Source organism: Thunnus albacares, chromosome 6 (assembly GCF_914725855.1).
Source record: "Thunnus albacares chromosome 6, fThuAlb1.1, whole genome shotgun sequence".
Taxonomy (NCBI): Eukaryota; Metazoa; Chordata; class Actinopteri; order Scombriformes; family Scombridae; genus Thunnus; species Thunnus albacares.
In genome coordinates, this window is record NC_058111.1 from 32,881,649 (window position 1) to 32,909,461 (window position 27,813).

Below are 27,813 nucleotides of genomic sequence, written 5' to 3' on the forward strand. Positions count from 1 at the left end.
AATCGTGTGAAATATTTTGGCTGGGAGGCTCCATTACAAAAAGCCATATATATATAATACATTTTCATTTATTGTTGACATTGTCAGAAAGGTAATAATTCTAATTTATGTTTATTATTGAGGTCGTAGTGAGTGGTTTTGGTGTACTGGGGTGCATTACATTAAATGGTGTTCCTAATATTTTGTCCATTCCATTAACATACATGAGGGGGGCAAAATATTAGGAACACCTTTCAATATATTGCACCCCAGTACACAAAAACCACTCACTACGACCTCAATAATAAACATAAATTAGAATTATTACCTTTCTGAAAATGTCGACAAAAACTAAAAATGTATAAGCTTCATAAATGCAGAATTTATGACAGAGCTGTGGTATTGGATTGCAATAGATTGCACAGGTGTACCTAATGAAGTGGGCATTTGAAAAACATATATTTTTTAGAAAAAGTAAACACAAAGACATAATCAGTTAATTTAAACCCTATAGAAAGTTATTATACAGATGGCAGTTATTGCACAAAAGGTTGGAAAGGCACAAAAAGGTTGCATATAGAATCACTGGTCTGCAATATTGTCCAGAGGTTTGACTGCGCTTTGTGTGTGTGTGTGTTATTTATTTTGTAGTCTTATGGCCTGAGAGGAAAAACTGTTCCTCAGTCTGCTGGTGTGTGTATTGAGACTCCTGTACCTCCACCCTGACGGCAACAGGGAGAACAGGCCATTGTGTGGAACTGATGGGTCCTTAATGACCCTCAGGGACTTCCTGAGGTACCGCTAGGTCCTGCAAAATGCCCCCCTTTAGCACATAAAACATACATATAGACATACATGCAACTGGATTTACAAGGAATTCAATTTGAATGAATGTTAAATTGTCCAGTTCTTTGTCTTCCTACAATTGTGAGTTTATGTGTAAAAATGGCTAAAATGCTCTACATTATTTATCTGAGTGTGTTTCCATCCACATAGAAAACTATATAGGAACCAAAATCATTTCTGTATATTAAATCTTAAGTCTAATTTTTAGGAACGAAACACAAATCAAATCAAATCATAACTGTTTTTGGAAGTTTTGCCTTTAGTTGGCCCTAAAGAACTCATTGGTTGCTTCTGGATGTACAGTACCAGTCAAATGTTTGGACACACCTTCTCATTCTGGGATGGTGTGTTCAAACTTTTGACTGATACTGTATGTTAAGAATAATTTCTCTGTTTAAAGACTAAATATTGTCCAATGAGCTATGATGCATTCTAAGTCCATTATGTTTTTGTGTACTTCTGGTGCCCCTGTACATCAGCGACATCACCAGTTAACACTGTTTGTTGCAGTTCTTTCAACAGTAGTCCTTGACACATCCACACAATTTTCTTCACATCTTTTCTTCATCATTCCAACTATTCTTCTGTTATCCACTATAGTGGTCTTCTGTGGTCCACCGTTTTGCAAAAGCTCACCAGTGCATTTTATCTTCTCAACAGTGTATGAAACAGTTGATTGTACAGTTGTACATTTTGGCTGTGTCTTTGATTGATTTATTTTGACAGTTCAGCCTCATGATGGCCTGTTTTATTGGCACTGACACTTATTTGGTCATCTTGTTAGGAAACAACAGACTCCAAGTGTAAATGTAACAATCAGAATGAACTCGAGACCTAAAATGGATGTGAACAGCATCAAATTTACTCTCATTGTCCTTTTTTCAGAGGTCCAACCTCTAGAGGGCACCAGATGCACTGTCTCTGTTACGACTGACGTGCTAGAAGAAGACCGGTTGTGACGTCAACACGTTTGAGCATGCCTACTACGCTCGAACATAAACAAAGGCAGGACGGAGCGGTGCATTAAACTGTACTCTCTTGCCATTTTATATGCTAACATTACCGAAAAGATTGGACAGCGACTCGTTTCTGGAGCCATGGAGAACGCATTATTGATTCGAGTGAGCGTGTTTACCGACCAAGGAGGCAGGAAATACATGGAAGATGTGACCGAGGTCATAGTTGAGCCCGAGCCGGGAGAAGATGAGCCGACGACGGGGGAGCCAGGAGAGAGCAGCGGGGGGGAGTGTACGGTCAACTCGGACCGGGCTGGTGAACCCACGAGGTCTCCGCGGGTTTTAGATGCGTCCTGTGAACCTGTACGAACGGAGGACCACTTTTCATCAGAAGAAACGTCTTTACCGGGAGGTCAGAGCCCGCCGCGAGCTCCATCGAGCGCCGCAAGCCATTCCCGCCGTTCCGTGGCTTTCTTCGCAGTGTTTGACGGTCACGGGGGTCGCGAGGCTGCGCAGTTTGCACGAGAGTATTTGTGGGAGTTCGTGAAGAAGCAGCGGGGGTTCTGGTCGGACTGTGACCGGGAGGTCTGCTCTGCTATACGCAAAGGATTTGTAGCCTGCCATCACGCTATGTGGAAGAAGCTACGTAAGTTTACCAACACAGCTCACGTTATGACATTTGACGTTATCAGTTGACGTTAAGGGTTTCCACTACATTTGTGCCGCTCCCCCTGAATATCACGAACAGCACGCCAAACTTCACTCCCCCAAAACCACAGACTGTAGTTTATGGCCTACACCCTGAACAGTTTCCACTCACTCATCGACGGGGGCGCTTGAATGGTTCATATGAAACCAAATTTACTTCTTTATTCTGCGGACTGAATAAAGTCACCTTCTTTGTGCCATGTAAACAGGCAAAACGACAACCAAAAAGCATTAGCATGCTGTTTAACTGTTTCTCTATTTGAATACAGAATATAAATCAAAAGTAGCAGAGCTAACGAAGTGAGCGTTAGCCGGATTCACTCCAAACAAAGCCTGCTCCCGCAGACACGGTTAACCGGTTACCCAATCAGGGGTATGTTCGCAAGGTATTCTCTGAAAAGTAGTCAGTATTTTATCATTTTCTGGGTATCACTTTGTTACATTGAAATCACCTATATAACCCTTCACAAAACCTATTAAAATGTGTTTATTGGTGCTATGTTATGCTATGCTATAAAGAAACCGGCCAGCAGCCTGTTCTGGTATCTGCCTGGATATGCCTGGGCATGTCAGCTGTTTAACAGCTGGTCACAGATGGTATCTACACAGTAGTTGTAAAGCGCATGTCTGACTTTGATTACATTGGAAAGATTTGCTCCAGGACAGATAGACACTGAATCCATTGAGCTGACCTTTAGGTAACTGTATTCTCATCACTCTATGGTCAATAAGTAGCTCTGTACGTCAAAGATGGTGTGATTAAGAGTAGCACAAAGCAAACACAAAATAAGAGCTTCTATCTGCCTGTCCCTTTTGAGAGATTATTTTGCTGTGCTGTTATAAACATGTACTTCAGTGAAATAGGCAAGAAGTGGTTATAAATTCATAAATATGTTCATTGTCTCTCTCTCATCATTTCAGCTGAATGGCCAAAGACACTTACAGGTCTGCCTAGCACATCGGGCACCACAGCCAGTGTAGTGGTCATCCGAGGAAACCGCATGTATGTTGCCCATGTTGGGGACTCAGCAGTGGTTCTAGGGGTTCAGGATGACCCCACAATCCCCTTCATCAGAGCTGTGGAAGTCACACAAGACCACAAACCTGAACTACCCAGAGAGAGGGAGCGTATTGAAGGTCTGGGAGGGAGGTAAGGCTTAACCCACATGACACCCTGCCTCTGTATTTTATTTAAATATATTATTACCTTTAATAGTGTTATCTGACATAGCCTTCTTCCCAGATTGGAAAGAGTGTTTTTGTAACCCTGTCTGCACATCATTGCTCGGAACACAGAATTATAACTCTTCAGGTGGATTTTTGTTAAATGGCTCACATTGAATCAAACTATTGAGTCAATTTTTCTATTATTGGTTGTTATAATAATAATAATAATAATAATAAGTTAAAGGTGACATATCATACTCCTTTTCAACAAGTTGATATTGGTCTCTGAGGTCCCCAAAAAATGTCAGAAGTGTTTTGCTGAAAATACCACTGATTATACATTCTAGCATGCCTCTATATCCCTCTGTTTCAGCCCTGTTCTCCATGGGCTGTCTCTGTATCTATGCAAATGAGCTGCTGCTCCCCATGCCCCACTCCAGAACTGGTTGTGGCTTTCCGGCCGGGATACAGTGCGAGATTATATGACTGCAACAGGAGACACTGATTGCTGTTGACAGTATTCATATTCATACTGGAATTGCAACAGAGCTACAGTAGCATCATTAATACTATTATTACAGTAATGCGAAGTGTAACATTATCTGTGGACCAGAATGGATGTATTAGCCTTGGCTTGACTTAACACACACTGCCTAGCGGGCCACCACAGCTTCATGGTCTGAGCAAATTAGCTGCTGAGTACTAATCAAAATTACACAATGTTGCTGTGGGGCTGGGCCTGTAAATAATTTTGCAATATTTTTAGGCTGTATTGCAATACACAATATATATATGTGTCAATATTTTCAAATCTTCTCTAAACTACTGTAAACTACTAAAATACTAAACTACTAAGTAAACTGCTGTTACAATGAAGTTAAAAAAGTACTGTTATAATGGAGTTGAATAAAGTACTATTATAATAAAGTTAAATAAAGTACTGTTAAACAAATCTAAAAACAAATCTAAAAATGTCCATAAAATGAATAATATTCTTGACATTAAAATGCTGATTGAAGTAGAAAGAATGAAGAACGCCTCAGTCAGTATCAGTCATTCATCCTGTCCTCTGCCCTCTGCCACTGGTGTGATTCACTGCCTCTAATGGGTCTTCACTTGGGAACTGAGGTTAGATGACTTTGGGCATCTGGAAAAAAACAACTCTGTGAGACAGGGATGACAGCGATATGGTTACAGCCTACGCCACAATCTTTCATAAATAACATTGACGGGGATGTACACTCTTGTCATTGTTTTCCCGTTAGCCCTGAGACAGATCACTACAGATAACATCAGGATAGTCTTAACAGTTTGCAACCCTGCATTAGTTTGCTCAGGCAGAAAGTCTAATTCCCCTCTCACATAAAAAAAACTTAAAAGTAATGCCAGACTGTTTCTGCTACCGAAACAAAGGGTGTAAAAGTAGTTCATGACTGATGAGGTCTATCTGACTGGAATGTGGCATTTATAATGATGTGGATTATTTCTCTAATAAAAGACAATCTTTCATTTTTATTTCCAGTTATCATCACACAGTTGTCTCATGTTATTCTGAGCAGCAGTGACAGTCAGAGTGTAAAATCATCCACACTGTCAGCTGTCACTCTGGGGATAAAATCAACTTTGCACAATTAAAATGCAGCTAAAATCATCATTATGTGTTTAGTGTCGTAAACGATCTCTCTGTTTGTTAGAAGATCTGTTTTAAAACAATAGTGGAAATAGAAAGCCTGCAACAATAAAATGTTTCTACTTACCCATAAAAATATATATTGCTCTTTTTTACTAGTCACTTTATTGTAAACTCAGGACTTCTGTCCATGTCAGGATCCTGTAGGAATGATGACTCCTTTTTTTTTTCCAGTGATCTGATTGGTCAGTGGTCAGAGTGTTGACAGGTTGTGATCCGATCCTCTGAAGTTAATCTGCTCTGGAACAGTTTAGCTGTTCAGCATAAATTAACATGGTGATGTACCCCAGTAAGAAGTGACATTGTTGTAACCCAGAAAACCCAGGGTTAAACCTGAAGTTACCTTGCTAAACCAGAATCCTGCTTCATAGGCCGCTGTGGACAGTGCAATGGACAATGATATCGGGGGATGTGGGGGGAGGGGATTACATTAATGAATTACTCTTATTGGCTTTTTACTCATGAAGTTTTTATTACAGTAACGTAATATTTGTAGCTGTCATCAACTCGAGTACTTCATCTGGTTCACTGTCTGTCCCCTGCTCCGCTGTGTGTGCAGCACAGACACGGAGGGCTCAGCCCAATCCTCGTTGAGAAAGAGAAGAGGAGAGAAACTAGTGCGATGGTGACCATAAATGACAGCAAAACATAGTAGACTACTCCGCTCTTTCTCAGCAAGGGCAGGTTTGTAGTGTCAGTCAGTCTGGACCAAAGTGGTCCAGACTGACTAACATTGATTCCTGTGGGATTCCCGTGGGATGTGAGTCAATTTCACCATTCATCACATGACTGGGATGAGACAGGAAAGAAAGTCAACAGGAGCGGGCAGGATGGGAATCATCATCAATCATCATGATAATAGGTCAATTTTACATATAAATATGCAGTTCTAATATGAATAAATTCTCTCTCAACCCAACCGGTCAAGGCAGATGGCCGCCCACCTAGAGCCGTGTTCTGCTTGAGGTTTCTTCCCGTTAAAGGGCAGTTTTTCCTCGCTGCTGTTGCCAAGCGCTTGCTCGTGGGGGAATGTTGGGTCTCTGTAAATTAAAGAGTACAGTCTAGACCTGCTTGCTCTATCTGAAAAGTGCCCTGAGACGACTTTTGTTGTGATTTGGCGCTATATAAATAAAAATTGAATTGAATTGAATAAACGCTTTTCTTTATTTTGAACACAATGCTAGTCGCTCTGTTGTCTTTTTTATTCTTTTTTTGTTCTCTCCTGTCTACTCTGGTGGCTGATTGCTGGTTGGTTGCAGCTAGAGGCTGGCATTTTTGGGGGATTCCTGCGGGAACGGGATGGGATGGGAGTCATTCCTCCGGGATTGGGATGTGACAGGAATTTTTTTTGTTTTACTCTGTCATGGGATTGGGATGGGATAGGAGTATTTGAAAATCCATCCCCATGTCACCCTCTAGTCCCCAGAGGATGAAGCCTACTGACTTTGGTGATCCACACACTTTTTCCCCTTAGCGTCACCAGAGGGTGGACATTTTTGGCTTTTGGTGAAATGTCTTCACAAAAATTGGATGGATTGCTGTTAAATTTGGTACTGATATCTGTGGTGTCCAAAGGATAAATCCTAATGACTTTGGTAACTTTTCCCTTAGTGGTCAAGTTTTCACTTCTCTGTCTCAACATCTACTCAATGTATTGGCACAACATTGTATTATTTTATGTACATTATTTTTGGGGGGAAATGTCTAAATTTTTGGTTGGATGGACCATGGATTTCATTTGCAACCCAGTGAGTTGCAACACACTCTTGATATCTAAAACTTTTTGAAATTGGAAACTTTCCTTGAACTAAGTAGCAGCTTCTCCTCTCCTCTACCATTCTCTGTCTGCTAATAGTGTGATCAAGAAGTCTGGAGTTAACCGGGTCGTTTGGAAAAGGCCAAGACTGAGCCACAATGGACCTGTCCGTAGGAGCACTGTCATCGACCAGATACCATTCTTGGCAGTAGCCCGAGCTCTGGGTAGGAAAAGCAACCAACATCATATGTTTGGGAAAAAGTCAGCTGTGACTGAACAGAACTCACTAGTTTTGATGATGATGGGATAGGTGATGCTATGAGTAATAATAACATGACACAATAATGTCATAGTTTTAGATCTTTGCAGTGTTACTTTTGGTTGCAAAGTTATGTAGGTGCTTTTGTCTCTCACAAACATATGTTAAGTGGAGTAATGCATACTTAAATCTTTTCTCAGGACTGTGTGGGCATTTACAGACTGTGTTTGATTGACATCTGACAAATGTTAGAACCTCAGTTTTTGCAGTTGAGTGATAAGGTTTGCTTTCTTAGTTACTCACTCTATTGTCACAAACTGAGCGGTTTTGGTGATGGTAGGTATCAATTCAGAATAACAGACTCTGCCTGTTTACTGAGTTAATTTAAAAGCATGTTGCCCACCTCTTTTCATACAAAACTGAGCTTTTTCAGATGTCCTGGTAGACAAATGGTTAAGGCACATAACATACAACCACAAAATCCATTGAGTCTGGCAAGGAATCTTTGTTACATATCATACCCCCCTCTCTCTCCCTTCATTTCCTGCCTAACTCTATACTATCGGCCATCCAATAAAGGCAAAAATTACACAAAATAATAAAAAGTTTTCTTTGTCCAGGTCATGGAATGCCCTTTTGTGTTTTATTCAAATGAACCTTTGCCAAATTCAGTGAGAAAGAATTTTCAGATAAGCAAAAGATAGTGTGGGTTATATCAAGTTTTATTAAAACAATTGGACCCCACCCAGCCAGTCATTGTGGAGAGTGTTTTTCTAGTGGTGCCTTCAGCTAAGCTATACTTCTGTGCAACAGGTGACCTATGGAGCTATGACTTCTACAGCGGGGAGTTTGTGGTGTCTCCAGAACCAGACACCAGCGTGGTGACCCTTGACCCCAGAAAACACCGCTACATCATCCTGGGCAGTGATGGTCTGTGGAACATGGTGCCACCTCAAGAGGCCATCTCCATGTGTCAGAACAACGACGAGGCAATGGTGAGTGGAGACTTATTTCTCTGTAGCTATGATCATTCTGGATCATTTTGCATGGATAGCTTCCTCTCCTCCCAGCACATTTTTGATCAGTTGTAGACTAAAAGTTAAGAGAAGCAAATGTGATCAAAAGGCAGATCTTGTCAGTGTAATAACAGCCTCCAATGCTGCAGGCACCATGTGGGGTGTCAAGTGCCCGGCAGCTGGTCAGCCATGCTCTGCTGAGGTGGCGCCAGCGGATGTTGCGTGCTGACAACACCAGCGCCATCGTGATCGCCCTACAGGAGCCTGGGACCCCCCAGGACACCCTGCACCATGAGGAGGTGCTGCTTGACTTAGCCAAGGTGTCCCAGTGTCCTCCCACGTCCGAATCCCGCGCTGACACTCCTCTCCTACAGGTGAGGGCAGGCGGGCATGAAATTTTAACATTTCTACATGTATAGGAAGAGCAGTTTGTCTTCACTGTTTTTTAACAATCTGCTTTATGTTCTGCAGCGGCCTCCAGAGGAAGACTCTCCCTCGGCCGTTTGTGACCTCCTTCCTACCCTTGAGCGACGGGATGGACTATCAGGCAGCAACAGCCTGTACCACATGAATCTGTCTGACCCGTTTGCTCTGACTCCACTGTGTCCAAACGGTAGCGCTGAAATGGCCAGTCAGTCAAGTCCGACCGATAGGACAGTTGGCAGCAGGACACCCAACAGCAAAAGAACTATTGATGCATCATCATCATCACCATCATCAGGCCAGTCGGCTAAGAAAGCCCGACGCAGGACTGCAGACAGGCCTCCGCTGGTCCAACACAACGCAGAGAAGAAACAGAAGGAGTCTACCAACGTCTCCCCAATTCTACAGCAGCATAACAAGACCACAGTGTGTGTGTGCTGAAACACACACACACACACACACACACACACACACACACACACACACACACACACATAAATGAACACATCAACATGTTGCCTCCCATTGTCAACCATGTCTCTAGTGGCGTTTCTGTGGGTGTCTGTCGTCTGTTCCTTATGTTACTTTACAATACTCCTGCACATTCTCACAGCGCACAGCCAGCCTCGCACCAGAGGTTCTGGAAAGTCTTCTTACACAGTACCAGTACAGTTCTCATTTCAAAACTTTTTCGGGGGGACATCTTTGTGTCTATGTTTCAAAATTCCATCCTGAAACACTGATTTAATCTTGGTCTTACTTCACCTCTTTCTGGTAACAGTTGTAAAAAAATGAATAATGACTAATGATGCTGATGTAAATATTATGCATTTTATAGTTGAGTACTTAGAAGTAAGTGAAGCTGTTCATTTAAAACAAATATATATTTTTTATACAGTCTTTTATTGTACGATGATAAAACATGAAATTTCCTTTTTAGATGAGCTCCATCACAGCTTTCATCTCTGGACCCTCCTCACTCTGTCCACATAGCTTTGCATGTACACTCTTATTCTTCATCGTATTTAATCACTGGAGATTTGTCTTGAATATAAACTGAAGGTGCTGCTACATCACAAATCAGTAAGCTACTACATCATGTATATTGATGTATAGGGATGTCAATGATTAATCGATTATCGATAAATATATATATATATATATATATACATATACATATATATATATATATTGACCAACAATGCAGAAGACGAGGGACGTGCTGCGTAACTGTCAGAAACCATTCTGTAGATTTGCTGGAGTATGCGGCTGCACCACTAGGTGTATGCCTTAATAATATGGTTGGGTTACAGGTGTGTTTGGTGACCATGGACTGATAAAGTTATAAAGTTGGAGTGACAGTATCTGTCGCAGCTGTTTCCAGCAGCCAGACTAATGTTATCTACAGTGAACAACACACATCACTCCATCATGTAGAGCAGGTCAGCAGATTATTTGATATAAAACCAGTCAGACCAAAGTCTGTCTTGGGGTAACCTGTTTAACATTTATACGATAGTTACTGGTTATTTACTATTGAAGGTTAAATGTTAATAATTGTTAGATATGTCCAACACATCTAGTCTGATCTAATTATGTCCTAATGAAGCTGGTAGTTGTGCAACTGTTTGCTGTGTTTAATATTTTGGATTTTGTCAGGCCAGTTGTGGAATAGACAGCGACAGACCAGAGTGGAGCTCTGTCATTTTAAATTAAGTTATTTTGTGTTATTTAATTTATCATTCAAGTAACTTGGTGTTTACTTTATCTGTTCTTTGAACTAATTACTAATGTAGCCTACTCTGATTCTGTGTCAAACATAAGCCATGTCAGTGGTTAACATGATTTTATAATGGAAAAACATCCAGCGTATTTCATAAATTCTTAATGATTAACCGATAATCGATTTTTAACACAGCCGACCCTCGATTAAGGAAACTGCTTGAAATTTGCATCCCTAATATGTAATAAGTGATGGTAGCATTTTTTTCCTTTGAGAGTACACATTTGACATAATGCATCTGCCCCTGTGAAGTTTAAAATGATGGAAGGTGTTAAGTTTCAATTGCATGATGCATCATAAGGCATAAATCCTCTCCCTCAATCACCTTACATTCTTGTAAAAGTTTTTATGTGTTTTTGCTTCCCATGAGCCAGCTCCACTCATTCATACATCAGGTAGTGATCTTCTATGTTTCCAAGAATGCCTTTCAACAGCCTCCTGCTGTGCTATTGCAGAGGTTTGGTATGTTTGTCTCAACAAATATGGATTTCTCCCTCTGCATTTTCTGGATGTCCGGTGGCTCTGAAACAAAGACTTCCCTCGGTAATGAGGGACCGACACAAAACCTGATGTTTACAATTAATGTGTGTGATTTTATTTTTGTGCAGCCAGACTTCCATTGTGGCTGCGCTGGATATATCAGTGATGTCATTTTATCTGTGTTTGACCATAAGCTATTAGATTAAGAAGAACACTCCACCACAAGTATGTTGGTCCCTCCAGACAGAGGACTGTCTTGTATCACCAGTCCATCCTGCCACCTTGTTTTATCTTGTTTGTTCTGTTTTGTTGAGGCTGATTGAAGAGGTTTCTTAGGCATTTTCCTTATACAAGCCATTGTCCCTCCATGCTGCAGCTGCAGTTTTACATTACTGATGTATGCACAAGGCTCATTTGTGAGTAAATACACTCTGCATGGACTTTCTGAGAAAATATTTTTGCACTACTACGGTGACTTTAATTGTCTTTGAGATGGGGGTCCCCCCCACCAACTTAAAATGGTGCAGCTAGGAATGATTACATGATTGGAGTCTAAAATGAAGACACAACAAAAAGATGTTTTATGTCAAGTAATCACAAATCCTTTTAACTTTATAGGTAGAATGGAATCCTCATTAAGTTGAGGACTGTTTGCAGAACATGGCCGTTCCCTCTTTTGCCTCTGGTGGTTTCCAAACATGACAGACAAGAGTATGATTCAGATGATACATATTCTCTGCAAGAGAAAAATGACCGATGTTTCAATCTTTGTAAAATATTGTTAAATGATGTATTTTTAATGGAGTAAAGTGCAATTTCTAACAGGAATTTGTAGCAAGGATTGGTTGAAAAACATATTGTACAATGTTGTAGGAATTATCATGTTCATGTTTGACTCTGCGAATACAGTCTGTTACTTGGCTTGAGATCCCTGTATGATTTTTATATACTATTTTTGAGAATTCTCATGAATCTTAGTCTACTCATTTACCCTGTTGAATAATGACCTGATCCCTGATGCAGATGCATGTGTATAGTGTAAATGTAAAAAAAAAAAACACTTATCTGGAAATGAACATATTTAAATAAAAATGTCTCTGAAGTAATTACTATGGTTTGTTAGTAGAAAATAACTTACTTTTAATAGTCAATGCCTATGGCTTGATTTTGCTCTGAATTCGTAAAACTCAAGCACATCTAGACCACAATAACCTCATGCCCAGGATGTTACATGAAATGTCAGATTATTGTCTGAATATTTAGAGTTGCATAAAAACTTGGTGTTGCATTTTGATCCTGCCCTCTTATTTGACTTCCATATTGAGAACATAATAAACCCTTTTCACTCTCCCACCTTTTTAATTATCTTTTTTGGATGTAATATGTATGTATTACGTGTTTTTTAATACTGAAAAACATTCATAGATTTGGCAGTCTTTCATCCATCACGTGCTGACCTAAATTTGTCTTCAACTCCATTCTGTTGCAGCCATATATATTAGTATAATATAATATTGGCCATTCTTGATATAGTCATGCACACAGTAGTCCATTTTTACCATTGGTCCTTAGTTTAATGTCATCATGTCACGATAGGACGAACAGGAATCAGAGGCATAAATTGGAATAACTTGTGAAAACACTTGAATGGTCCTCTCCTGTAGGCCAGTACATGCGGAGATCGTGTCTTGATGGAAAACCTAGATTTGCGAAACCCTCGCGAGATTTGTAAAGAAGTAGTAACTTTAACCTACACCATGTTTGAAGTGAGCTTTTAACCCAAACCATGATATTTCCCTAACCATAACCAAATGGTGTTTGTGCCTAAATCTAGCCGACCTTAACTACAGCGTTGTCACAACATAAAACGTATCTTCAGTTGTATGATTGATAAACGTCAGGTTCATGGATGTATAAAGAGAACTCTCTTTATACACACTAAGAATTCAAAATAAAAGCGTAAAAATTGTCCATCTGTAAGAAAAGTGCTGGTGCGAACCCAGTGAAAACTCGCAGGGTGAAGACTAGACTGCTGCAAAGGATTTTTAGAAATAAAATACTGCTGTGTGTTCTTTGACTTACAACATAATCCGTGATATTTCAAAATATGGATTTTATTTAGAAAGTAATTGTAGGAAGCTCTTATGTGTAATATGTCTAACTTCCTGTCAAGTAGTGAAATGTGATTTGCATGAGCGGGAAGAATTGTGGGATGGGTAATGTAAACGTAAACAGCTCGTGTTCGCTTCTCATATCATAAGAACATTTCTTCTTACCAGTGTAACCGGTTTAAACATGGGATATTCATACCAGTAACGTTAATAAACCAAAAGCAAGAGTGGAAAACTAGCAGTAGCTAATGTCAGTAAAAGTTAGCTAACAAGTGACTGTCTCGAGTCTCAGGTAAGTTAAGTGATAACGGCAGGCTGACTGACAGGGAAAAAGTGACAAATAACGTTTGTTAAAACTATTGGCACATTTTTAGCAGTGTTAGCTGTTAACACACAGCTGGCTCAAGTGAAGTGTTTACCGTCTGGCTAACATTACCGTAAAGCTTGTGAGTTAATGAGTGAGCATAGCAGTGGCTTCTCTCACATTTCGCTGAACATGTGTCTGTTTAATACTTAACATTAGGTTTAGTAAACATGTTTCCTGTTATTAATAAACATTTCTGTGTCGCAGGAAAGGAGGAATATGGCTGCATCCTCAGTGGAGTACACCATAGGAGGAGTGAAGATCAACTTCCCCTGCAAGGCTTACCCATCCCAACTGGCCATGATGAATTCAGTGAGTAACACATTCACCATTAGTCTAACCATTGAAATGCACTTGCAAAGCATGCTAGCCTATTACAATCTGTGGGAATTATTGGGTTGTCACAAGTAAAAATGAGATAATAAGACGTACATCTGAAACAGATTGATGGAGTTCGATAATCATTTACATAATGATTTATTTGGAAAATCAACCAGTTTCTTGAATATGTGGAATCCATTTCTCGCTTACTTGAGTGGACAGTCTGGGAACAACTCAGGAGACCTGAATGTTTAAAGGTATACTATGTAGGATCTGTCAGTTGGTGTTTGTAAACACACAGCATTCAAAGTTGGCCCCTCCTCCCTGGCAAGAGAGAGGGACAGAAGCCCCTTTTACACAGCCTGTTCAAAGCGGGAATGCTGCGCCTTTATTCCACCTTGCTGTTCTGTGTAAAAGGTACTGACACGGAATGGGGGGCAGAGTTGCTCCGCCAATAAGCAGGCTACAGAGGTAGTTACAGAGCCAGATCGATGTCTGCGCAAAAGATACTGCTGGCATGGTGGGACAGGGAGCTGATGTTGTTGTGTTACATGCCTCTGAATCCAGAATGCCGGCATGCTATGTAAAAGCACACAAGGGGGCGGCATTATGCCGGCTTTGTTTGGTTCAGTCTAAAAAAGCAAAGGTGGCTTGATGACAGATGTTCTGTACGGCTATAATGCAGGATCTCTGTATAAAAGAGCCTAGAGAGAGAGAGAGAGCAGCAGCAGTGGTTGAGCGAGCTAGAGAGTGAGCAGTGCTGTTGAGAACAAAGCTGGAAATCAGATAAATAAAACATTATTTTCTGATTGTTTCACGGCTGTTACATTGTAGAGCAAAAATAAACATGCCCACACCTCCTCACAACCCTGCAGGAAGGTGCCACATTACCAGATTTTGTGTGAATGTAGAGCTTCATCCTGTCTGCTGTGGCCTCTCTGCTCTGTGTGTGTGTAGCTCAGTCCTGCCCTCAAGCAGACACACAGACCTGTAGCTCTTTATACATTCATGACACAGAAACAGAGAGCAGCAAAACAGCAAAATAATAAGAAAATACAGGCAGAGGGCAGAGTCTCTGTAGATAAATACACCGCCACACACTTCTGGTGGGTCATAAGTGATGATTGAGAGGGATTACTTTTGTATGAGTCTATACATTGTTTTCTAAGGAAAATCCTGCAAAGTGCGCCTTTAACACTGGTTACTATGTTTATTTCTTGAAAAGAACTGAATACACTGTAGTGCATTAATATGTATTTGTCTAGGTGTATATAACATTTTTCACTGTATACATGGTCATTACTGTCTGAATACTACTGCAGTAACCTTTGATCTTTTCTCCCTTTTTCTAACTTCATTGCTATATTTTTTTTCCTTTGTGTATTGTAGGTTTTTGTTTCTCTCTCATTGTGAATATGGGTATGGATGTCAGGATGTAGGGTTTTGATTTTTTTTCTTGATTTGTGATATGATTGAAAAGCTCTAAAAAAAGGAATTTACATAGATCTGTGACACAACTGTGTCAGCTTTGGGGATGTTTCAACCTTCTTGTGCAGTGCAGTTAATAAAAGGCCAATTAGCTGCTCATGCTGTGTAAGGTTGCAGGGGACGGCAACCTGTCCCAGCTCACAGAAGGCAAGAGGCAAATACCCTCAGAATGTAACAAAACTATTAGTACCTGAAATTGTGCAATACAAAATGTGGATTCGGCATTTTCAACAGTTAATCACGCTGTGCTGATCTGAACTTTATAGACTGTAGAGTACAACTGACAGTGTAAATGTGCCTGCACCTTGTCTGCAGATCATACGAGGGTTGAACTATGGAAAGCACTGTTTGCTGGAAAGTCCTACAGGAAGTGGAAAGAGCTTAGCCTTGCTCTGCTCGGCTCTGAGCTGGCAGCAGGCACAGTTTGGTAAGTCTTCTCTGACTGTGATCAAAAAAACAGAAAACAAATGTGTAGGCGAGTATGCCTCCTGTTATCCACAAACAAAATGGAAATGCTTTGTTGTACAGATATTAAACTGGAAATGGCCCAAACAGACAGTCTCACTTGGATGTTTCCACTTTTGTGTCTCTTATTAGTAAGATTCATTCACATTTTCATGGATTACTTGCCCACCCCGCATGCAGACTGAATCAGTGTCACTGATATTTTCATACATCTGTGTCTCATTGTGCGATGACAGCTAAACTGGAACAAGGAGGAAGCTGTGTGGAAGACAAGAGCCAGTCAGATAAAAACTGTGGAGACAATAAGAAGTCAGATGTCACCACTGCCTGTCAGTGTGTGTGCCACAGCAAAGCCAGCTGTACCTCCGCTTTGTCTCCCTGCAAAGAGGCTGCACAGCTGCCGCCTCCAGCATCTGAAACTAGTAAGTATCTTGCAGTCCTTCATTTCATTAGTGGGACCATCTGAAACATGCATAACTGTCATTTGCTTGAAGGTGCAAATTCGGTCAGAAGCAGGCATTCAGACTTATTATAATAATGACATGGTTTGTATGAAACTATTGAGTTCAAGTAGCAATTAAATAAACTAAAGATGCTATTTTTATTTGAGAGAAGGTCACCTCATTGTACTGTAGCTGCAGTTTCCTCCAGAATCCCAACCTTGGTATATGATTCATTGCAGTGGCATCTCATGCATCAAGTGGTGAATCATCATCAAATCATTCAGTCATTCAATGAATTGTTACACCAGGACTCAGCAAATAAATCTTTGGTAATTACATGTTACATTTGCTTAGAACAACTAAGATAATTACATGTTAGTATAATAATGAGCCAACGTCAGTATTTAGATTTACTGTGTGCTTCTGTTTTATTATTCTTATCTATATGCTGTTTTTATAAATACTCAACATAATTCCTGATGTTTCTTTCTTCAATACACGTGACCTAACATTATGAGAAATATTATTCACCTGTGCCCGGTTACAGTACAGTCTCACTCTAACCTTCTATTAAAGCCACATGAGTCTCATGTTTTACCTGTAAGACTCCTGCCATGTTACCACCACCTGCAGATAAACAGAATACTGTGAAACTATTGGCAGGACTGTGTATCACGTCACCCACATACACACGCTCATGCATGTTCACATGAATGATACAAACCAAACAGAAACCCACAAAAAACAGCTCCATAGAACTACTAGGGTTCAAAAACTCCACAAGACACTTTTAATATGTGTTGTACTGTGTTTCAGTATCCATACCAGCGGAGTCACAGCCTAAAAAACAGTCCATAGCCTCTCGTCTGTCTGAGAAATTCCACTCTTCCCTCAACTCTGGCCGAGAGAAAGATGATGATGACTTCCAGCCAGACAGGAAACGAATTCGCACTGCTGAACACAAGGTAGCTATGAATGATTTGCATATACTATTGTACATTTCTATTCACTGTATAACAAATTTAAAGGGTGAATATTTACATTTTTTTGGTTTGATGACATTGTTGTAATACTATACTGTAAGCACTAGGGGTGAGAATTTGATGGTAACTCACATTGCGATGCTGTCATGATGCCTTGCCCACCATATTGATGGTACCAAGATACAGGTGAATCAAAATGCAATGCACAGTATTACTGCAAGACAAAGCAGTGATATTCCAATATTTAACATGGTTATCTATTTCTTCTTCACTACACTGACTACATGTATGCTTAACTCTTTACATCATGAAATTTTGAAAAACTTTATCAGTTACAGCCCACTTTAGGTTCAGCATTGTATTCTTATTTGTGATTATTAGACCCTGGCTATGTGTCTGTAGTATAGTTTTTTGAAACAGAAAAATATACTTCCATTACTGATGATGAATTTCTTTTAGATATTAAAATAATAATTTCCTGTAGGGGTGTGTGATATGACGATATTAGGTCGTGAACGATTAAAACATCTCCACAATCTGCCTTTACAGAGATCGTTAGTATCGTGCTACAGTGCACATTGTATCAGCTCAGCTCCATGATGCAGCACAGTCTGCTAACAGGAGGCTAATGGGTAACAGCACTGACATGGTGAGTGCTTCGTTCCACATCTCCAATCTGCTGGAGAAAATGACCTTTCAAGTAAAAACGAGCTCACAGCAGAGCACTATCTGCACGGTTCACATCAGGAGCTTTAACTGTTTGTTTTTAATGTCAATTGCTACAAAAACAGCGAGCAGTGACACTTGTGTCAGATCTTGCTTTTAGCCTGCCAGTTGTCTGAGCATCGTCATGTCGCCAGCTCACCACTGTCTTGGTGCATCTTTTAATGGGTGCACATCTTCCTAGTTATCCAAAACAACACGCTAATGCTTCTAAACAACATCAACTGTTTGCTTTTGAGCTGTGAAAGTAGTTTAGTTGTACTGTCACTACTTTTTGATGCAGCTTTGCACACCTGCTCTTATTTATTTATGGAATTGTTTGGTGTTTTAATGTAATTTTATGTGAGTCTTTCATGGGTGTATGTTTTGTTGTTTGTGAGCCCCTAACCTAAGACAAATTTCTGTCACGTCATAGACAATAAAGTTTTTTGAATCTTGAATCCTGAGTACTGTACAGTAACTTGCAAAAAAACTTAAAAACCATTATGAAAAAGAATTGTGATAAGATCGTGATCCTGCCTGAAAAAAAATTGTGATATGATATTTTTGCCATATCCCCCACCCCTACTCTTCTGTGTCTCTTTCTCAGTAGTTTTTGCGATCTTGTTAGTGGTCGCCAAAGCTACGTCCAAAAAAAAAAATTAAAGAGATTCCACTTAATTCCACTCAGTGACATTGCTAATATCCCACTCTCATAATCTCCCCCAGTTGTATATTCTCCTTTCGTGTTAGATAAGCACACTTTATGAAGATGTAGTGACATATTCCTCAAGTGAACAAGATGATTAAACAAGCTGTCTCAAGTGAATTTTTTGCAAAACTGGCTAGTACTGTGTCTAATACAGACATGCTGTGATGTGGAGCTCAGTGAATTCCTGTGTTTGTTCTGCAGAGTCGTAAAAGGCAGCGTCTGGAGCAGGGAGTAATCTTTATAGATGATGAACCAGAGGAGGAAAATCATCCCTCAGGACCTGCGAGTTGGACTGCGGAGCCAAACAGCCAGGCAGCTGGTTTGTCTTCATCATGCTGTGTGAGTACACTTACAGATGCTGAGTTACACCAGTGATGTGGTTTTACTGACACAAGGGGGCAATACTGTCCATTTATTTACATTGTAAATATCAGCATTAATGTGGACCACCTCTGATATTACTGCTATGAAACAGTTGTATTGATTACCTGTGTGGTGGAGAGCTGATCAATGCAACAGTGGTTATGTTGGGTAGGCTGTCATGAGTTTTTTTCTAATGGAGCAATTATACATGTGTGTTATTATTAGAATTAGTAGCAGGAGCAGTGCTGCAGCAACACTTGCGTTGTGTGTCCAACTGTCTGAATTTAGGAAAACACAATTTATATATTCATTTATTTTAACAGATATTAAGCCAAAATATGAGCAACTTCAGTACAGAAATATCAGCAATAGATCTGTTTAACTGCAGACATTTTGACTTGACATAGCAGGAAATGCACAGGTATAACTGATTTCATTAATGATGGGCCTGTCCCAGTGAACCAGCATGCCATTAATGGTTAATTGATGATACCTGTGATTTCCCTGCTGTGACATGTCAAAATGTCTGTCGTGAAAAAGATCTATTGCTCCTCGGACAAAAAGTAATGCTGTGCAACAGGGGCCCTCCTATTGGAAGAACCCAAAGTATCAGTGTCATAAATGACTCTCAGAAACAGAAAAGTGGTTAAGTTTCTCATGGATGAGGCTGGTGGTGTAGATTACATCCACTAATTCTTATTTTGTGGTTTCACCATGTCAGCAGTAGATTCAGTATCACCACTGGGTGGCGGTATACACCACCAAATTGTCAAAGGCTGTGGCCAAAATTTAAGTGTCTTGGCTTTAGTCAAACATTGCTGTTATTTTATGTTATTTTATGTGCAAAGAAGTGTGTTTATATTAACAGCAAGGTAAGTATATACATGCAAGGTTAAGAAAATAGTATAAAGGCAATATCACTTAAAGAAACTTGGCCACATGTTTTGTACCCACACAGCTATAATCATTTGATTTCAAACAATTTTGTTTTATTCACGTGGTCATTTTTGCTTATTTAATATGAAGTCAAGCGATCTGATAATTATTCATTGAGAGCTTTTTCAAGACTAACTTCCCTTTTCCCCTCAGAGAGATTTAACACAAAAATGTACAATACAAAACTGGATGTCTAGTAAAATTCATATGCACCATAAAGTAAGAACCACAGTTAGCAGCTTTTATTTCTTTCAGACTCAAAAGCACCAGTTCTCAGTCATTGAAGAAGAGTATTCAGACTGTTGTGCCATGAAAATGTCATATAGCCTTTCAGCTGCTGCCGTTCTGCTGTCTGCACTGGCCATTGGTAAAGGAAATCTTAGCATAGTTGAATTGTTAAAAAAAACAACCTTTGAACTTTAATTATCTTCTACAACAAATCATTATGTTTTGTAACCCCTGACATCATTACATCTGCAGCAGCTTTGGTGGTATGTTTTACATTTTTTATGTATTCTATCATATATGTAAGCATGTATCTACTTACCGCTCTAATACAGGTAAGCTGAATACCCTACAGTAGATGTATTATGAAGGTAACCGTGTGGTAATATTAGGGAAAAATTGAAAATTAATTTTGAAAATTAAGTCCTTTTTGTCCATCAGATTTTGATTATATGCCGACCCAGAACATATAAATCATGTTTTTCTATTATTTGAGTATTTTGGCAAAGCTCTTTGTCTAATAGAGCATCTTGTGTGAACCCATTGCTGCAGTCAGAAGCAACCAAAGCAGGTGCATCAAGTAGCAGCATGTTCTTAAAGTATCAAGATGCCGTTGTGGTGAATAATCCATGTGTCTGAGTTCTCTCCAGGCCCAAAAGACCAACAGGTTACCCATAATCATTAGACAGGTTCATCCATAGAATGCTGTTACACTTCTCACAGGAATGATTAAACTCTCAGAACTGCATCGAAACCTGCCACAGGTGTGTGACTTGGATTTGGAGCTGTGGATGGTGGGAGGTGGAAAAAGTGGAGGAGGGAAAGTGAAGTCGAAAAAGCGCGTCCGTCTCTAGTTTCCCTGCAGCTACATGACCTGGGCTCTTTTGTCCCACGAGCGCTGACTGACGGCCTGAATGGGGCCCTTTGAAGCAAGCTCCAGTTTTAATTAAGAGGGTTTGCCTCGCCTGGGCCGCTGATCTGTGAAAGCCACGGGGATAAATATTGAATGGGGTTCACCCGCTGGTTACTGCGCCCGAGGGATAAACAGGTGCTTTGGAGGGCAGATATTTGCCAGGGCCCCTACCTGCACAGTGTGGTCATATCAGGAGGAGGGGGTGTTCGGTGTCATGTCTTCCGAGGTATTGGTTATTGAAGCCCACCCTTATTGGAATGAATTCCAAGCCTTCGAAAGCTGTGGAATGAGTAGCAAATTGGCGTCCAGCGAGAGGCGCCAGTGATACCTAAGTGATCCACTGCCTGCGGCCCCTCAGTGCCCTCTGACTGGCCCCCTGGAGTGTGAGATTTCCATCTCTCAGGTGTTGGCAGGGACTAAAGCAACAGAAGCCTACCTGTGAATATTCTGAGGTGTTCAGTAACACCACTGACCTCTGTTCTGTCAATCCCCACAGTTTTCTCTTTACACGTACACCTGGATGTACAAGTATAGCTGAGGAAACTCAGTAGACCTGTCTTGTACAGTCTACTTTTTAAATGCAGTGTTAATAAGAAAGCAGTTCCCCTAGGTAGTATGTTGTTTGATAGAGAATGCAGAGCATTCTCATTTTGCTTGCGGCACCCAAGCAGCAACACCAGTGGAATTGTCCTACGCTGAAAGAACTGGTATGTTCTTGTTTCAAGCAGAGCTGGCGTCCTGTTTGCCCCCTTTGCCAGTTATCTACATTCCTTTCTAGGGGGTGTCTGCTCTGGGCTGTGGGGCCAGGCTTGAAACCTTGTTGTCCTGGCATCTCGGGAGGCAGGCGCGTAAAAGGATACTCTTGTGTCAGCTGTTTCCTGCTGCAGCTTTTGACAAGGGCCTCTATTCAGCAAGCCCTTCTACACTGCCCCAACCCACCTCTCCTCCCCCCACCTGCCAATGAATAAGTAATTATTGGCCATCTTGGGGCAGGATATTTGGATGGCTCTATTTAATGTGGCAGCAGCAGGTAAGGTGATCGGGCCCAGGGCCCAGGCTGTGGAGCGTAACTGTTCCAGAGGAGAAAGGTAACTTGAACTGGTGTTGGGGCCCTGCAGCACCTCTGTTTATTTTTCACATCGGCTCAGGGCTCGTTATCCCTCTTAACTCTGAGAGACGGCTCTCTAAGGGCTCTCTTTGGCTTACACTCCATCACACATTGTAATATTTGATGGGCAAACATGCTTGGAAAATCTGAGCCTCTGTGTAACCCTAGCTACTTGTTTGTCATCAGAAGTGCTACCTTCTGATCCCCATCATATGTTGTGATGCGTGACAACACATACCATTCATTCTTATTTGGAATCAGTCTGGTAAATTTGTTGAGGTTTTAGGGATAAACATGTTTGCCAGACTTGTGGTTTACATTTATTCAATAATAACAAAAAAAAAGGTAAATACTTAAAAAAAAGAGGCCAGACACTTGTTACAAAAGTTGAAAGATAATACCATGCAGTGGACAAGGTGTGCATATCAGTGTTAACCCTTTGATCTGATGCCATTAGCTGTTTGACTATTCAAAGTGCCAGACTGTCAACATAGATCTCCACAGTCCTCAAGGCCTACCTCACAGTAAAACTGACGCTTGGGGCATAACAGGAGGTTACCAACCTGTTGTTTTTCTGATCAGAAGGTAATGATGAATGAGCAGTCTTCTCCCCTTTATCATCTTTATTTATTCACTCAACGTAATTATAGTGGAGACACAGGAGAGAGATATGATTTAATGAAAGAGACTTTCCCACTCTGCAATGGAAGTTAGTGATATAGATCATGAGATATATGATTTTATATTGTAATAACAATATATATCATGCTTTAGTAAAATCATTTTTCTCTTCTACACACTGTATTTTCAGTTTCTACATATATACAGTATGTTTCATTACATTGTTACGTATATGATTAATGATTAATCTCCCGTTAAAACTAGGTGGCTTCACATTTTCACATCTGACTGACAGGAAATCTGAAACAGTCCGGATTGGTTCTTTAAACTTGTGGCATCTCACTGTAAAGGATCTTCCAACACAAAGATGGCAGCTAGAGAAAAGAGAAGAAAATGTTCATTTGAATGATTTTATCCCATCTCATTTGATCTACAGCAAGTCCCTCTACTTTGACTGTCAGTCAAATGTCATAGTGGTTTTTATTTGATTTAAATATTCACAATACAAGAACTATAATCTTAACTGGTTGCCAGTTTGATAAGAAAATGGACTTCAAGATTTGATTTTTAAAAAAGATGTTCATAGTATTCAGCCAGGTCTAACTGCTACCTATCTGATCTAAGCCTCTTCACTGAAAATATCTTGGATTTTTTTAGAAGGAGCAGATCAGTAAAAAAATAATTTAAAGGGTTTAAATTATCCAAAGGTTTCTCTCTCTCTCTCTCTCTCTGTCTCTCTCTGTCTCTCTCTCTCTCTCTCTCTCTCTCTCTCTCTCTCTCTCTCTCTCTCTCTCTCTCTCTATCTCTCTCTCTAATCTTTCTGAAAATAATTTTTATTTTAGTGATCATTTTAAAAGTTAACAACAATAATAATATTTGACTATTTATGAGAGTCATTTATGAGGATATAAGAAGCCAGTGATTGGATGATATATGTGAGCCACTAAATGGTCAAAGAATACACCACTTAAAAGAGCTCAACACATTAACAGGATCAGTTTCATAAGCATTGCCGGCTACACTTCACCTGTGAGCAGGGCAAAAAAGAACACACCACATCACCGGACAGCCAGTTATAAAGCAGCTAGATTTTGTCAGCCGCCACAATGGTGGCCTATCATCTTTCAGGCCCAGAAAAGGTCACCTGGTGCAGAGTGACAGGACACCTTATGTATGGATACAAATTCTTTATGCTTCTCTGTGTGTTTTTCAAAAGAGTATACAAGACAGTCTGTCAGAAAACCTATTCAGGCAGTAGATAATAGTGATGAGTTGGTAGCCTCTGGTATCATTGTACCCTGAAAAGCTAAATGTAATTTAACTTGAGATGATTAAAAAAAATAACTAACAGCACAGAGGACATATTTCTTTGTTGCATATCTCACTTGATTAGTGTTTGCATGTGATATAGTTATTAGTTGATTATTTACTAGAAACTTTAAAACACACTGATAGAAATCATCAGTCAAGCATTAACATAACAAGATTAGATTTACGATTAGTAATTTATTAACAGTGGCAATATTGAGAAATAAGTACCACTGTTGGTCAGGCCACAGAAATAGATAGTCAGCCAATCTTATCATTAGTTTAGTAATAGTGTGGAGTGGCTAGGTGGTTGGTATCACATTCATGCACATAGATTTGCACAAAAACAAAAAGTGATATGTAGACATGCTATTTTGGTCCACATACATGTAATGTTGTCTTGATGGTGCAGAGTGGCACGACGTGCACACATTACACCACAAATAAGCAGCCAGATGCACAATGTATTATACAGCTGTGCTTATGTTTGTGGAGATATTGAAAGTCCGATCATGTCATTCCACTAACATTGCTGGTTTTATTTAGCAACACTAATCTGATAAATTTACATAATAACGGCTATATGCATTTTAACGTATTTCCGCCACCTTTGTGGAAAGGAGGCCATGACACCCAGGATTAATGAGATGAGGTGATTAACAAGAATCACCTGTTAAGTTATGGATCAATGCAGACTGCTTTACGAATATTCCTGCTTGTAATCACAATAAACTGAAATGCGTCTACTAGTTGAGAAGTGTTCAATTCAAATTTCGTATTTATATTTTTAGCCATTGTTCCACCTTTCCTTCACATGTCCTCTAAGTATTTAGTTTGTCAGCGGAGTGACTTTGCTAACAGATGTGGTTCTGAGATGTCTGGTCTCAGCGCAATGCCTAAGACCCAGTTTCCAATCACCCAATTTTTAGCTCCACAGAAAACATCCATCCTCTCTCTACATTATTTAACAAGAAATTATAAAATGAATGGAATTTATAGAGTCAGCACAACAGTAAAGGATTGTATTATCAGCATAAAAATGACAGTTGCTGGTAGTTGCTAGTTTTAAATCACCTCCGTATTTGTTTCTTCTTTCTCCATCCAGCCCCCTGAACCATGCTCCCGTTGCCCGTGTTCTTCAGCCAAAGACGATGTGAAGGACAAAGACAAAAACGGCAAAAAGAAGATCCCAAAGATTTTTTTTGGCACACGCACACATAAGCAGATAACGCAAATTGCCCATGAGCTGAAGCGCACCACTTACTCCAGCGTGCCAATGACTATCTTATCCAGCAGAGATCATACCTGTGTCAACCCAGAGGTGGCGCCTCACTCTAACCGCAACGAACGCTGCAAGGACCTGTTGGAGGCCAAAGATGTGAGAATGGACACAAAAACATACGCACACACAATAAAGCTATTTTAAACTGTTACCTTAAAGTAATCTTTATAGTATCAAATACTGTGGACTGTAGACTGATTTAAAGATTATAAGTCTGACAGCAATTGTAAAAAGCCTAAATATACATGGTTTACAATCTGATGTGACAAGTGCTACATTTGTCCATTGCAGTCCATTTGCTGTCTGACTTTCTCAGCCTGTCTGTTGCACTCAGCCCCATGCCCATCGGTTTAACTGAAGACATACATCTTTAAAAACATCAATAATATATAGTCTTATTTATTTAAAAAAAAAAAAAAAAGCTTGGTAATTTCCTAAAACAGCAAGACCACTCAGACAGTAGTAAATAGTGAATTTGTGGATTAATACACCTTTGGAGTTACATCAGGATTTGGCTACACCGTGGTGGTTTTGGTTTTTTCATAAGATTTATTGGAAATAAGAAATATAAAGAATATTGTCAGCCTCATCCTTTAAGGGATTCTTCTCAAACATTTTAACAAAAACACAGTTTTGGGGGATTTTGTAAACTCAAAAATCCAGGTCAGACTTTACTGTGGACACATTACTTTTATTCCATGAAGACCACCATCTGTATGTCTACTTTAGTCCATAACTCAGGCCAGTTCAATCCCTCCATTTGTCTGTACTGTCTTGCCTCACAATGAACTATTCTGGACTTGAATTGGACTCTTTTGAACCAGGATTGACCTCCATCCAGCTGTGAAAACCAAAACCTAATGATACACAGGGCTTAGGGCTGGGTATCTTTCAAAAATTTTCAATACTGGTACCGATACCTTGACTTCGATACTGGTTCCTGAACAATACTTTTTTCGATACCAATGTTATAAAATCCATTTTAACAAAATGGAAATAACATTACAGTACAAATCTTTAGTTTTATATTTCAGCTCCTTGGCATTTTTACACACTCAAAGCAGTTTAATAACAGAAAAAATATAAACCTATTTACCACAATTACTTTTATACCGTTGACATCATCATGCTAATCTTAGCACAACAAACAATTCAACCCATATTGTCAGCTAATGAAGTCTGGATGTGGCACCCAGCATGTACTGTGACTGTAATGACATTCAAACTTACCAACCAGCAAAACTCGCTCGTTTTAACGGTTAGTTTTAAAAGAGAAAGTGTGTGAACATAAGTAGTTTTATCACTTTCCTTTTATGATAGTTGTTTTGTGTAGTATATTGTCTGTTAGTGCTAGCTGGGTTAACAGCTCAAAATGTAGCAAGTGGAGGCAGCAGCGTCTGCAGGGGCTTCATCAGTAACAGGAGGTTGGACCAAAACACGTAACGTGCAGGTAAAACAAGATGAAGCTGTATTAAAATATCAAAGATAATGATACTGCCTAGCGTTTGACATCAAAACAGCAGTGGTTTGGCAGCTGGTGATAGGCTGCTAACATAGCGAAGCAGTCTCTATGTGACCATAATCAAACATAACAACACAGAAATCCACAGCTAACGTTGGCAGAGTCTCACATGACGCTGTTGTCAGCTGTTCGCAAGCCGTTTGCAAGCCGTCGACCAACTGCTGTTTTGATGTCAAACGATAGGCAGTACCATTATCTTTGATATTTTAATACAGCTTCGTCATGTTTTACCTGCAGGTTACGTGTTTTGGTCCAACCTCCTGTTAGTGATGAAACTGCTGTAGATGCTGTTGCTGCTTCTGCCATTGCTGTTTATGGTGAGAAGCTACAGCCGGATGTTCCAGACAGCTCCACCCCTGCTGGGTATCGAAATTTGGTACCAAATGACAAGAATTTTTTTTGTTACTCACTAGTATCGAAGCAATTCAGACATTGCCATCAAACTATCGGTGCTAAGTTCGGTGCTTAGTCCTATACACTCTTTCCCCATGGAATAACATTTTTTATCCACTAAACACACTAGCTGGTAAATTGAAATATAAAACAGACACAAAATGTTGATCTAAATTGATTTCTCTCCCGCACATATACTCCCTTGACCTTTCACCATTATGTACTGTGAAGGAACCTTTGCTATAGAGTTTATTGTACAGTTGTAACACAAGCCCACAAGTAACTGCTAAGTCCAGACAAAACTCCTTCAACAGTGTAACCTCAGAGCAGCAATTATGCTGCAACAATATCCACAATTGGTCCAGCAGACTCTTTTTGACACACTAAAATGTCAAGAGCCATTGAGTGAGACATGAGACACTTGTAACCCCCCATACTGTCCTAAAGTTGAGGCGCCTACTGTAATGAGGACAATTATGCTGTCATTGGA

At 40.0% G+C, this 27,813-nt stretch overlaps 2 protein-coding genes across 3 annotated transcripts in view; both read left to right on the forward strand.

Annotated features, from left to right (window-relative positions):
* The first annotated feature begins 1,202 nt into the window (after nucleotides 1-1,202).
* Nucleotides 1,203-12,413, forward strand: ppm1da (protein phosphatase, Mg2+/Mn2+ dependent, 1Da). The gene is made up of 6 exons (XM_044354661.1): nucleotides 1,203-2,427; nucleotides 3,411-3,639; nucleotides 7,202-7,326; nucleotides 8,175-8,356; nucleotides 8,527-8,751; nucleotides 8,849-12,413. Exons 1-6 carry the CDS (start codon nucleotides 1,923-1,925, stop codon nucleotides 9,239-9,241), a joined length of 1,659 nt encoding a protein of 552 aa, XP_044210596.1. The 5' UTR covers nucleotides 1,203-1,922; the 3' UTR covers nucleotides 9,242-12,413.
* A 797-nt stretch (nucleotides 12,414-13,210) lies between these two features.
* Nucleotides 13,211-27,813, forward strand: part of brip1 (BRCA1 interacting helicase 1) — a 93,664-nt gene continuing 79,061 nt past the window's right edge. For both annotated transcript variants that reach the window (XM_044353297.1, XM_044353298.1), the window contains exons 1-7: nucleotides 13,211-13,466; nucleotides 13,746-13,850; nucleotides 15,663-15,774; nucleotides 16,049-16,234; nucleotides 17,072-17,220; nucleotides 18,854-18,991; nucleotides 25,232-25,504. In XM_044353297.1, coding sequence (XP_044209232.1) covers nucleotides 13,758-13,850; nucleotides 15,663-15,774; nucleotides 16,049-16,234; nucleotides 17,072-17,220; nucleotides 18,854-18,991; nucleotides 25,232-25,504 — 951 coding nt within the window. In that variant the 5' untranslated portion in view covers nucleotides 13,211-13,466; nucleotides 13,746-13,757. The remainder of the gene's footprint in view (nucleotides 13,467-13,745; nucleotides 13,851-15,662; nucleotides 15,775-16,048; nucleotides 16,235-17,071; nucleotides 17,221-18,853; nucleotides 18,992-25,231; nucleotides 25,505-27,813) is intronic.